The following is a 12897-nucleotide window of genomic DNA, read 5'->3' on the forward strand; positions in this document are numbered from 1 at the left end:
ATGGGGAGCCCGGCGGGCGTTCCCGCCAAGCGCACGCGGTGCGAGGGGCCCCGCGGCCCCGCCGCCCCCGGCAGCGACCGCAGCGACCCGCGGCTGTGGGACACGGAGCGGGTCTGCCAGCACCTCTCCCGCTGCGGCGTGGGCGATCCCAGCCTGCTGCGCCGCTTCCGAGGTACGGCGGGCCGGGGCCGGGGCTGGGGCCGGGGCCGGGGCCGTGCGGCCTCGCCGCTGGCGCTGACGCTTCTCTTGCTCCCGCAGAGAGCGGGATCACCGGGAGGATGCTGCTGGACCTGCCGGCCTGTGCCCCCGAGGTCACCCGTGTCTGGTGAGCGCCGCCCGCGGGAAAAGGGGGGAGGCCGTGCCGGGGCCGAGGCCGGGGAGCTGCGGCGGGCGGGCCGTGCCCGCAGGGAGCGGCTGCACACACACGTGGCCCAGCTCAGCGCGGCTGCGGCCCGGGGCCGCCCCAAACGCGTCGAGCGGAGCTTGTGCGGGGGCGAACGCGAGGGAACGGGCTCGGTGGGGCTGATCCCGGACCCTCGGAGCAGTTCCCGTTCCCTGCTGATCCCAGCACATCCACGGCGCAGACACTCGCTGCCCAAGTAACCATGAGAAGCAAAAAACTCGATCCATTAGAAAAGGTTTAATGAAAATACCCTGGGTGGCCCAGTGAGCTTTTGAGTATTGCTGAGAACACAAGAGTGAACTCCAGGGGTTCTGACGAGAACTTACTTTTCTGCCTGAAGTTGCTGCTGCTCCAGCTCCAGGAACGACAGCGGCCCCGATGTTTTACAGAGCAGGAGGTGCTGCTCAGGAGAGGCCGGGTGTCACCCATCTCCCTGGGAGAAATCCCGGGCATTGACAGGTCAGCCTTGCAGCAGCTGCTGGGACTTGGCTTTCTGTTGTGCCTACAGCAGCGTGGGCTGCTGTGGAAAAAGAAATGTTGTTGTGTGTCTTGGCAGAATAGGGGCCTGTGGGTGAGTAGCCGAGTCCTTGCTGCCGTGAGCTCCCACTGCCCTGGGCAGTCCAGAGCAGGCAGTCCGGCTGTTAGTGGTCACCTGCCGCAAACAAAGGGATGCTGGATGCTGTTCTAAAGTGTGTAAAAGATTGTTCCCAGCAGTGAGGGAATGACTGATCCCAAAACCCTTGTAATCTTTCTGGTGGTGAATATGCCTTCTTGCTCTTCTGTAACAGCAAAGGGTATGAATCTGTCCTGCTATCCTGTTTGTTTGAAAGGCCCCTATGCCCCTTCTCTGCCCCACTGGGGAGCCTCTCTTGCTCCCCTCTACTGGGATGTGAGCCCGCTTGCTCACCGCATTCTTCCTGGTGGTTTTTAATCTTTTGATATCTTTTCTTTATTCCTTTGTTAACCTTGTTTATACTACTTCCTCCAAATTTGTCTCAAAACCCACCTGTTGGCTCCAGCTGATGTTGTGGTTGGAGGCCCTGAGGTAGGCTGGGGTGTGTAATCTGGCAGGTGCACACAAGTGCGGAGCTGTGCTTTCTGCTGGGGGCTAGAGTGCTTTGGTGTTGGCTCCTTGGGTGAAAACTCATCAGCGCTCATGCCGTGCTGGGGGTGAAGGGTGCTTTCCCTGCTTTATTGAGACATCAGCATGCAAAAGGGGAGCGGGAAGGGGTGGGTGTCTGGGTGTGGATATCTGAAGAGGATGAAGAGCTGGTGTGACGCAGCAGGACGAGGCAGAAGTGCTCGGCTTTGGACGAGGTAAGACGTATGCAGGAGTCATTAAGGTATTTTTGGTTTTCTCTTTTTGTAGAAGAGGGGTTTAACTGCAGCTGTTTGAAGTGTGCAGATAGAAAATGCTGTGATGTCGTGGAAGGCAGCTGAAGGCTTTGTTTATTGCTGAAGTACCAGGTAATTGCCTGACTGAAATGACGAGCTGGTGTCTAGTTTTATTTAGGACTTGCCAGGAGGCTGGTTGCTTCTAGCAGGGAAGGAGCATCAGGTGTCCAGGCCACGCTGGACATGTGCAGCCGGTCTGGGGAGTCAGAGACTGTCAGTGCTGAACATGGGCAGCAGGATGGGATGGCCAGGAGTCCCTCAGCATGGGGGAGAGGGCTGTGGAGAGCTCTCAGTGTAGAGGGCAGATGGTGCTGGGTCTACCGGCTTGTGGGTTTTCTTATACAAAGTTTCCTTCTGTGAGATCTGACATCTTGTTTCTATTAAGCTGAAACTGTTGAGAGTTGGATGAGAAATTGCTCAAGCATTCTGCTTTTTGTAAACATCTCAACTTTGCCCTAAGAACAATTCTTTTGCTATCCACTGCACACTGTGTCCTGCAGTAACTGATAATTTCTCTGTGACAGACCACTAATGAATGCATGTCTTTAGTTCCCTGGGTTCCTGGATGTACAGAGGGGAGACCTTGGGCCAGTGGGGTCTGGAGGCAGTGCTGTGGGTTTCCCAAGTGTTCTCATGTTGCTGGCAGTGGATGTTTCATGTGGTGTGCAGTGTGCTGCATGCTGAACACAGATGATGAGTGGGGCTTTCTGGCTGACCTCTTTGGGCACAGGGAAGGGATTTTCTCATCCTTGTCACCTGTGGCATGAAGGAGGGTGTGGACAAAGCAAGGAGGAGAATGGATGAGGAAGTGCCAGTTATCACATTTCCAAGCAGCCATCAGTAATGCTGCTTTGGCTGTTGGAGCAAATCTGCCTGCAGAGCCCTGGAAAACCAGAGTTTCCTGTGTTAACAGGATTTGTCTTGGTTAGGAGGGTCTGACCTTGTAGACTTCTGGTGAAAAATGCCCTGCTGTTGTTTTCTATCTGAAGGAGGACAAAGAGCAGGGAAGGTGGGACATCCAGGCAATTGGTCACACCAGGATCACACCGACAGCATGCAGGGTCTTACCTTTTCCTGATTCTCCTCCCCATCCCACCAGAGCAGCAAGTGACTGCGTGGGACTGAGTTCCTGGCTGGGGTTAATCCACTACACTCCTTCTTGGGGCTTCCAAGAGGTGCTCCAGCACTGCCTTGTGACAGTCTGAGCAGCAGCTGCAGCCCGAGAGCTCCGTGTTAGGGAAAGGAATACCAAGTGGTTGAGAAAAACACTGCTCACCAAGTGTGGGGTGCAGAGGGTTGAGATTATGACAGATCTGAACAGAGCGTATTAAAATATGAATAGTGTGGCCAGCAGAACTAGGGAAGTGATTCTTTCCCTGTACTGGTTGGGCCACTGGTTGTGCCACACCCTGAGTGTTGTGTCCAGTTCTGGGCCCCCCCAGTTTAGGAAGAATCTTGAGGTGCTGGAACGTGTCCAGAGAAGGGCAACAAGGCTGGTGAGGGGTCTGGAACTCAAGCCTTATGAGGAGTGGCTGAGGGAGCTGGAGTTGTTTAGCCTGGAGAAGAGGAGGCTCAGGGGAGACCTTACCACTCTCTACAGCTACCTGAAAGGAGGATGCAGCCAGGTGAGGGTTGGTCTCTTGCCCCAGGCAACAAGTGACAGGACAAGAGGACACAACCTTAAGCTGTACCTGGGTAAGTTTAAGCTATACATTAGGAAAAAATCCTTAACAGAAAGAGTGATTGGGCATTGGGATGGCCCAGGGAGATGGTGGAGTCACCATCCATGGAGGTGTTGAAAAAAAGATTGGATGTGGCACTTAGTGCCATGGTTCAGTTGATAAGGTGATGTTAGGTCATAGGTTGGACTTGATGATCTCAAAGGTCTTTTCCAACCTAGTTAATTCCATGATTCTGTGTGAAAAATAAGTCATTAGAAGCGTTCATTATATTAGTTCAATAGTTGCTGGTCACAATGTTGATTTATTTGCTCTCAGAGTTGTGTCATTGAATACATGCTGGTCTGGGCATCACCAAGGGTGTTTTTCATCTTAGAATCGTGGAGGGCTTGGGTTGGAACCGACCTTAAAGGTCATCTCATTCCACCCCCTCCCATGGGCGAGGACACCGTCCACTGTCCCAGGCTGCTCCAAGCCCTGTCCAACCTGGCCTTGAACAATTCCAGCTTCTCTGGCCAACCTGTGTCAGGGCTCACCAGCCTCACAGGGAAGAATTTTTTCCTAATACCCAATCCAACACTGCCCTCTGTCAGTTTAAAACCATTGCCCCTTGTCCTGACGGTGTCTGCTCTTATAAAAAGTCTCTCTCCTTCCTTTTTCTAAGTCCCCTTAAGGTACTGGAAGGCTTCAATGAGGTCTCTCCACAGACTTCCCTTCTCCAGGCTGAGCAGCCGCAGCTCTCAGCCTGTCTCCATAGCAGAGGTGCTCCAGCACTGCTTGTCTGAGCAGCAGCTGCAGCCCAAGAGCTCCGTGTTAGGGAAAGGAATACCAAGTGGTTGAGAGAAACACTGCTCACCAGCAGCTCAAACATCACATGCCTTTAATATTTTGTGGATTATGAATAATTAAATGATTCAGATGAGAGTATGTAGTGCATCAAGCAGGGCTTTATAGCCTTGTTTTCTGTTCAGTTTTATGTTGAGAGGCTAATAGAAAACTGATCTCAGGGTGATTAACTGCTGCAGAAGAAGTATTTTCTCATGATAATGTTTGCTGTCACTGTTGTACCGGGGATGGTGAGAAAAATGACATAGACCTCAATCCAGGAAGGAAATGGAATTATATAAATGAGTTTGGAAATCAATAAATAACCTGGTTCACTTGAATGGCATAAGGTTATTGGTCCTTTGACCATCAACCTCTTGGAATGATTGGTTAAACCCTACAACACCCATTTCAGAATATTTCTCCAGTCAGTAACACAACAATACTGCATAACAATCTTGCACCTGCAAGAGAAAGGATTGGTTTATAAAAACCTCTCACTGTTTAGCATGTGTGTGAAAGTAAGACTTTCACATGGATACTGGCAGAAAGCTGGAAAATTTCTCTGCATCAAGCTTTCAGCATCCACAGTTTGCTGTCATAGTGAGGCTGAAACCATTTAGCTCAAGGGCAAGGCTTGCAGACAGAGTTAGTAGAAGTAGGTATGATAGAGCATATTATCTCTCTCTGTCTCCAGACTTGTCCTGCCTGTGCTCTTAGACTGCTGTGGCTACTGCAGAGTACCTGCACTGGAAGTTTAGCTGTGTGTTGTGAAGGGGACTTTTAATAATTTATTAAAGATGACAGCAAAATATCTTTGCAAAATAGAAAAATTAGTCTCAACAAAATTAGAACGTGTTTTAAACTGCAGTGATTTTGCTGTTGGAGTTGAAATTAATTTGTGTAAAGTTCAAGTTAGTTTGACAAAATTAAACTTCTAATACAGAGTTGACTAACTGCCAGAAATTTTTATAAAAATTGTTTGCTGTGACTCTGACATTTTAGTTTAAGGAAGTTTTTCATCCTTAAAAAATGTCAGTTATTCAGATGCTGCATGTTGTCTTTCCCATAAGTTTGAAGGACTTATCTCCAGGTGTGGCTTATAAAATTTTTTCATCAGTTTTGTGGTGGTTTTATTTCTCAGTTCTGTGTAAGTGGGAGCAGCACTTACACTGCTCTACAGACGTGTTCTGTAGCTATTTGTTCCCTTCCTTCCATACTTGATTTTAGAAGGATAGATACTTTCAATATTTTTCTGAAAAAATTGCAGTCTTCTTCCGTCAGCGAATATCAAAGTAATGTGAACTTGCACAAATACTTCCCTATGTACTGCAGATTGGGAAGGGAAGTGCATTGCAGGCTTTGCTCTCAGTGGCTCTTTTTCCTTCCTAGCTGCCCAGCTGAGCGACTGGAAGTGCTGGCGTGCCTGACACAGCTGCGACAGCAGCACTTGGAGGTGATGAAGGTAATCCATGCTATGGGGACATCGTGGCCAGGTCCTGCCTCAAGCCCTGCACAGGGCCCTGCTCCCCTTCTCTTCCTCCCCCCTCTTGGCTGGGTGCTGCCCACCCAAGCAGCACAGCAGCAAACTCTGGGCCCTTGGTAGTGGTGGTCTGTGAAAAAGCACATTAACTAGAAGAAATACTAGAATCATCATGTGGAAGCTTTTGGTGGGCACCTGCAGGTTGTGAGGGATTGAATGAGCAGAAGAGCCATTTGACATGTGTTGGAGAAGCTCTCCTTTCACATCCCTCTGTGTAGAGCCTCCCCTTGGTTTATTTTATTAGTTTTTCCCCAGGCCTGAGTTAACAGACTCCTCCTTGCTTTCACTGTTTGCTGTGTCCAGCTGTTTCTCCCAGTGGTGTGTGTTGGTTTAACTGGGGCCAGGGCTGCACACATTCTGTAGTAGTCTGCATATCTGCTAGAGCCCTCCCAGCTCAGTGACCAAGGGTAGAGAGCACAGGAAAACCTTATTTGCCTCAGTATTTTACCAAGATGTGTGTGTGATGGAATGGTTTTGCCTGCAGTTTGACGGCAAGGATTAAATGTGTTTACGTTCTCTACCGAGTCCCTGTAGTTACTGAGATCTCTCTAAAAATATGTGCTAATCAGGAATAACTTCTTTCATATTTTAGTTATCTTGGGGGTTTGCATTTTTTTTTATGAAAAAAGTAACAATCATAATTTCCACGCAGCAAAATTGCATTTAATTTTAAAAGCATGAGCAATATCCGGCCAAACACTTTTATTGGATATCTCAGACATGTATTGCAGTATCCTGCTTTAATTGGAGTAGCAGATTAATAAAGACAGCAGTTTTCACACGTGTTAAGTTTTGGAATTGCACATGTGGAGATAACATTTTTAGGGATTTTGACTTTACTTCCCTTGCTATGAGAAATAGGCAGCTTTATCTTTTTGGTGTCAAGCTTTAGTAGTTCTCCAAGATAAATTTGGTTGTGCAGAGAAGTTGAGGATGCCCCATGCCTGGAAGTGTTCAAGGCCAGATTGGACAGGGCTTGGAGCAACCTGGTCTAGTGGAAGATGTCCCTGCCCATGGCATGGAGTGGGAACAAGGTGATCTTTAAGGTCCCTTCCAACCCCAGACATCCTATGATGTTGTGATAGATCTTGATATTGGGTTGGCAGGATGTGTCTGTTTTACAGAAGGTGAACATTCTCTGCCACCAAATGCCTGACCATTCTACATGTCCTTTACATTTTTATATGCCTGTTTCTTTTCAAAGTCAAATTTTAAATGTTAATTACACCTTTTTTTTTTTTTTTCTTCTGTAGGTTTTTAACGATCCTATTCATGGGCACATTGAAATGCATCCCCTGCTTGTTCAGATCATTGACACCCCTCAATTCCAGCGCCTCCGGTACATCAAGCAGCTGGGTGGCACGTACTTTGTTTTTCCAGGAGCCTCTCACAACCGCTTTGAACACTCCCTAGGGTAAGGTGGTGGTTCTGGCCCATGCATCTCTGGCATGTGGGTATCCCTGAGCTTGGTACCACTGCAGTGGAGTGCCAGTCAAGGGGCATTGCTGTCTGAGCATTGGTGAAAACTGCTGGGGGGCCATTTCTGGTCTCAAATGTTCCTGGATATCCCATGTGATTGTGGGCTGTTCCCTTGAACGTCTTTTAATAAAGACAGATAAAGAAACCTACAAGATGGATCAATGTTAGATTTCCTCCCCACCCTTTATTATTCTAAGAATAATGTTAGCTAAAAACTGTAAGTGCTTTATGTTCCCCCAGTCAAAATACAAGTTTTAAAGCATAAACTTAGTAAGGGTACCAGGGCTGCTCTGTATGATCTGCCAGACAGTTGTAATCCCCACACATCATCCAGCACAGCTAAAATCCATTTGATCTGTAATGTTTGCCTTTGTAGATAGATGTGCTTCATGCAACCAATGGCAGGTTGTCAGCCTGATAGCTGTAATTCAGTTAAGCAGAAATATGATGGACACAAGGTTATGTAGAGTGTTGCTAGGTCATTCACACTCCTCAGGGAAGGTAATGAGTGACAAATTTGAGCTTGTTTTAAGGGTATATCCCAAGGTGCAGTGAAATTAAGCTAGTAAGTGGTTTTTATTCAGCTGATCTGGCCAGCCTAAAGTTGCTTTTGTTGGTGCTGAAATGTTGTGGAGTAAGTCTGCCTTACTTATAATGAGATTCAAATGACTGTTTGCAAAAGGGTCAGATAAATGAGGCAGCCTGGACTGACTGCATCTGGTAAACCAAAAAGACAGAAATGTCTTCACAACAGAAGTCTGAAAACTCCAGTTTTATCAGCAACTTTTCTTTTGAACAGTTCTGTTGATCTATAGAGTTAAATTTAGGACAGATGTCGCGACGGAGGGAGAGCCCGGACGCTCAATATGAGTGATCAGCAAGCTTCCGTTTATTGATCAGTCGTGGATAACAGATATAGTGTGACTAATGAGGCTTATGCATATTCCAAAAGGCGCAAGCTGAGTGGTTTACGGCACTGCCGCCGACCCCTCCCTCTAGTTCTACCTTTGTGGTCAGCAAGTTCCTCTTTCCCATGCCTAAGTCCCTCTTTTTCCCATGCCCCGACCATAAGCTGTCTATTGTTAACTGTACTGCTCACCAAGGCCAGCATGTCCCCGCTGTATCAGCCTAAGGCCTTGGTCAGCTGCAGAGTCCATGCATCCTTTCTCACATAGCTCAGCTATTATACAAGATGAGTGCGATATTCTGCTAAATCATGCTCTGTAAGCTGCAAAGGGAGGACGTAGCCAATTCTCTACAGACAGATGTTCTCCACCTGTATACAATTTCAAAGATTTCTACAGTGTTACAAATAGAAGAAGTGAGCTTTGTGTGCTTATTGGTCTAGTGAAAAACCGTCGAACAGTGAAATTTGGACTAATGAAAGGTATTACTTCATCACAGAAAGCCTTGTCTTGCTTTAAGCTGTTCTGCAAGGGGACCTCTTGAGGCAAGTAGAAAAAGAGGTTTGTTTAGAGGTTATGAACAGTTTATGGGAGTATGTGCCATATATTTGCTCCTGCTGGTTTTGTGTCATGAGAACAGAGGGTCCCATTCAATTAAATAAAATTTCAAATCTAAAATGAATGAGAAGATGAGAAATAATTGTCATGAGCTATTATTAGAGCAGCAGTTTGAAAAAAGAAGCAAATGCTTTGGTGACTGTTGTGGACCTCTGCACTTTGCCCTGACTGGAATTCAAGGATTCTGTGTAAGCTGAGGTGCTTCAAGATTCTCACTGTCAGTGGTGCACTGCTGTTCCCTTACACAGCTACTGTTTGTGTGTTATGAAATACTGCAGGATGCTGTAGAGCCTCTGTTTTTTGGGCATGGTATTCCATGGTTTTTTGCTTTCAGAGGACTAAAACTCTACTACAAGAAGTAGCTTGTCATTCTTCGCAGGTCAGGGTTTGGGTATTTGTTGTATGCTGCCTCTCAGACAAGGGCTGTGACTTAATGGAGCAAACAGAATAGGGGAACTTCTCTTTTTCTCTTTTTCTGTTCATCCTAAACCACTGGTATATTCCTTTCCTCTTGCAACAGGGTTGGCTACCTTGCAGGATATCTGGTTCGTACACTGAAGGAGAGACAACCAGAACTGGATATAACCCAGCGAGACATCCTCTGTGTAGAAATTGCTGGGCTTTGTCATGATTTGGGTAAGGAACACCTGAGATGGGTTGTTGCTCTTGGAAAGCTAACCAGGATGAAAAGCTGGCTGTGAGGTCAGAACATGTGAGCTGTTTTGGGTTGCTCATTGCATGGCCATATTCCAAGACAGGTTTTATCTGTTCTGTTTGTTCTGGAGTACGTCTGTGGAGACAGTTCCACTTCGTGAATCTGCAGCCATTCTTAGCTAGTGTTTTGTCTTGTTTCCAAATGGTGCTTAGAGTTCTGCTCTCAGTGGCTGAAGCGTCCACTTCCTTCTGTGATTTCTCCAGGTCTCTTAAAACATTTCAGAATGAAAATTAGTGTTCCTTTCAAAAATTGTAACGTTTATTTCATAACTACTTCTTTTCTTCAGAGCTGACACAGAGTAAATAGTATGTTCAGTGTTGCTGCAGTACTTGCCTGTGGTGTAGGTGCTGGAACTGGCTGTTAAGTGCAGTAGTACTTAAGGCATCTTAGGAAAGTGTACTTTTTATATCTGAGTCTTCCTCATTGATGATGAATAAGGAATTATCTGGATGGTTGCACTCAGAGAGTTGTGGTTACAGGCTCGATGTCCAGGTGGAGCCCAGTGATGAGGGGCCTGTGTGGGGACTGGCACTGTTGGATATCTCTGTCCGTGATGGGGACAGTGGGATCGATGCACCCTTGGGCAGTTTGCCAACAACACTGAGCTGTGTGGTGGGGTCACACACTGGAGGGAAGGGATGGGGCATCCAGAGGGACCTGGACAGGCTGGAGGGGCAGAGAGTAGATGAGAGCAGCCCTCAGGAGAAGAACTTGGGGGCATTGGTGGGTAAGAGCTGGACAGGCCCAGAGGCAGCCAAGAGCCCCGATGTGCCGGGCTGATCCCCAGCATGGGCAGAGGTGAGGGGAGAAATCTGCCCCACTGCCTTGCTCAGGTGAGACCCCACCTGCAGAGCTGCTCCAGCCCTGGGGCCAACATAAGGATGTGGTGCTGCTGGAGCGAGGCTGTCATGGCAGAGACTGACACACGACACACACTTATTGTTATCCAAAGCCATAAGAAGCAAAAGGTTTTTATTATTCTCAGCTATTACTCTTACTTGACAATTACTGTGGCCTATTGTGATTGGCTGCTTAACAAACAATGACAGGGCTGTCTAAAGAACAATGACCATTCAAACAGCAATACAATTAGCTAGACAAGCAATCAGTTACATATTATATGCAAGTTTCTTCTTGTACACTCTTGATGTTCCATAGCAATAACATCTTCTTTCACTGATTATCTTCTTAGCTATCACTGTGGCTTTCACTGTGACTGCAGTTTCTCACAGGTAGATTTTGACTGTTTTTAAGTCAAACTCTGTGAGGCCTTCAGACCAGCTGTCAGCCTCATCAGGTCCCACATGGGGCCTTGGAGATGCACCAAGGGCTGGAGCTCCTCTGCTCTGGACCCAGGCTGGGAGAGCTGGGGGTGTTCAGCCTGGAGGAGAAAAGGCTCCAGAGAGGCCTTAGACCACCTGAGAGGGGTTCCAGGAGAGCTAAGAGGGACTTTGGACAAGGGCTTGGAGTGACAGGACACAGGGAATGGCTTCCCAGTGCCAGAGGGCAGGGATGGATGGGATATTGGGAAGAAATTGTTCCCTGGGAGGGTGGGCAGGCCCTGGCACAGGGTGCCCAGAGCAGCTGTGGCTGCCCCTGGATCCCTGGAAGTGTCCAAGGCCAGGCTTGACAGCGCTTGGAGCAACCTGGGATAGTAGAAGGTGTCCTTGCCCATGGCAGGGGGCTGAATGAGATGATCTTTAAGGTCTGTTCCAACCCAAACCAGTCTAAGACTCATGATATGTCAAGAAAAATCAAATACAAGAGAATTCAGATCCTAAGCTTGCTCAAGAAATTTTTGCTGGCAACTATGTCTCAGACTAAACCCGTGTCATCTTTTTATTTAAGGTCATGGGCCATTTTCACACATGTTTGATGGAAGATTTATTCCACTCACTCGTCCAGATTTGAAGTGGAAGGTAGGCTTTTCACTATTAAAGTAAAAATACAAACCTGAAATTTTTAGAGGCAGAGTAATTAAAGAGTTCCAGTGCTTGTGAGGCTATAGTGGTCATTTGGCCTTACCTTATTGCATCATTTTGATGGCTTAATTGACAACCAGAAGATTGTTTTCTAGTCTTGTGATGATATCCTTGTTAGGGCTGCACTGATCATTTCTGGCCAGCATTGTGCCTTAAAATGTGTATTGAGAGCTTTCTGCAGAATATATTTTACAGATGCAAAATACCAACTGGCAGCTTCCTTTCCAGTATAATGTTTTAGTCCAAGTCCAGGATATTCAGTAGTGTTTAGAATTCAAACTTTGCAAAATTTTGAATAGAGTTTCAATGGTTGTTTGCTGTGAATGAAATGCAACACAGTCCTTTCAAGCCTCTCTCTGCTTGTAATTTCTAAGCAAAATCATCTGAGTAAACTGGTTAATCTTCTACACAGCAAAACTGATTATTTTGTCTTTTAGCATTGTAACTGCCTTGCTACTGTTTGTCAACACACAGAATTAACAGCTCTCTGCTGAAGAGTGTGTTTCTGTACTCTGTAGACTGGGTGATTTGGTGTTCTGTTTAATGTAAAATTACTAGGAAAGCACCCAGCTGCTGCACTTCACACCAGCCTGCCCATGTGCCTGGCTAGGAAGTGCTGCTGACTTGGAGTAAAGCTGTGGCACTGCACGAAAGATGCTTAAACTATGTAATACAACATTTGGATTGTTTTTTTCACAGCATGAAACTGCTTCTGTTCAAATGTTTGAGCACTTGATCACTTCCAATAAACTAGAAGAAGTCATGAAGTCGTATGGTCTTGTCCTGGAAGAAGATATGCTCTTCATCAAGGAACAAATAGGAGGGCCTATAGATGAAACTTCCTGTGTGACATCAGTGAGTCAGTGTACTGCTCCTGTGATTATGGCAAGAAATGTCTTTATTTTGCTGAAAGAATAGCTAATTTTGGCTTCTGCTGTATGTTACTTCTAGCCCCATGATGTTCTGAGAATCTTGTCACAATTGATGCTGGAGGAGTGTAGTGTTTATTTCTTACAGTGCTGGCAGGTGTGTTAATGTCCTTACAGCTCCCTGAGAATTCTTACTCAAAAGCCTTCAGATCAGAGGAAAGCTGTAGAAAGTTACCTGTATTTAGGGAACCTAACTGGTGACTGGGATCCGCTCAAGGGTACTGAAGGAGTTGGAAGAAGTGCTCACCAAGGTACTTTCCATCATTTACCTGCAGTCCTGGGTGGTCCCACTTGGCTGGAAATCAACAAATATGACTCCATGTACAAGGGTCAGAAGGATGATCCAGGGAACTACAGGGCTATCTGACCTGGTGCTACTAGGGAAGGTCATGGAGCAGATCATCATGAGTGCCATCCTGCAGCA

General features: G+C 46.9%; 1 protein-coding gene across 4 annotated transcripts in view; it reads left to right on the forward strand.

Moving 5' to 3' along the window:
• The window catches only part of SAMHD1 (SAM and HD domain containing deoxynucleoside triphosphate triphosphohydrolase 1), a 28457-nt gene continuing 15560 nt past the window's right edge, over nt 1-12897 (forward strand). The window contains exons 1-8 of one of the 4 annotated variants that reach the window (XM_048321769.1): nt 19-172; nt 259-325; nt 744-862; nt 5695-5767; nt 7099-7259; nt 9368-9483; nt 11411-11481; nt 12244-12399. In XM_048321769.1, coding sequence (XP_048177726.1) covers nt 5762-5767; nt 7099-7259; nt 9368-9483; nt 11411-11481; nt 12244-12399 — 510 coding nt within the window. In that variant the 5' untranslated portion in view covers nt 19-172; nt 259-325; nt 744-862; nt 5695-5761. Of the gene's footprint in view, nt 173-258; nt 326-743; nt 863-1772; nt 1871-5694; nt 5768-7098; nt 7260-9367; nt 9484-11410; nt 11482-12243; nt 12400-12897 lie in introns of those variants that run through there. The other 3 variants (XM_048321766.1, XM_048321767.1, XM_048321768.1) reach the window with 3 other exon arrangements.

The sequence above is a fragment of the Corvus hawaiiensis genome, chromosome 17, assembly GCF_020740725.1.
Source record: "Corvus hawaiiensis isolate bCorHaw1 chromosome 17, bCorHaw1.pri.cur, whole genome shotgun sequence".
NCBI classification, from domain to species: domain Eukaryota; kingdom Metazoa; phylum Chordata; class Aves; order Passeriformes; family Corvidae; genus Corvus; species Corvus hawaiiensis.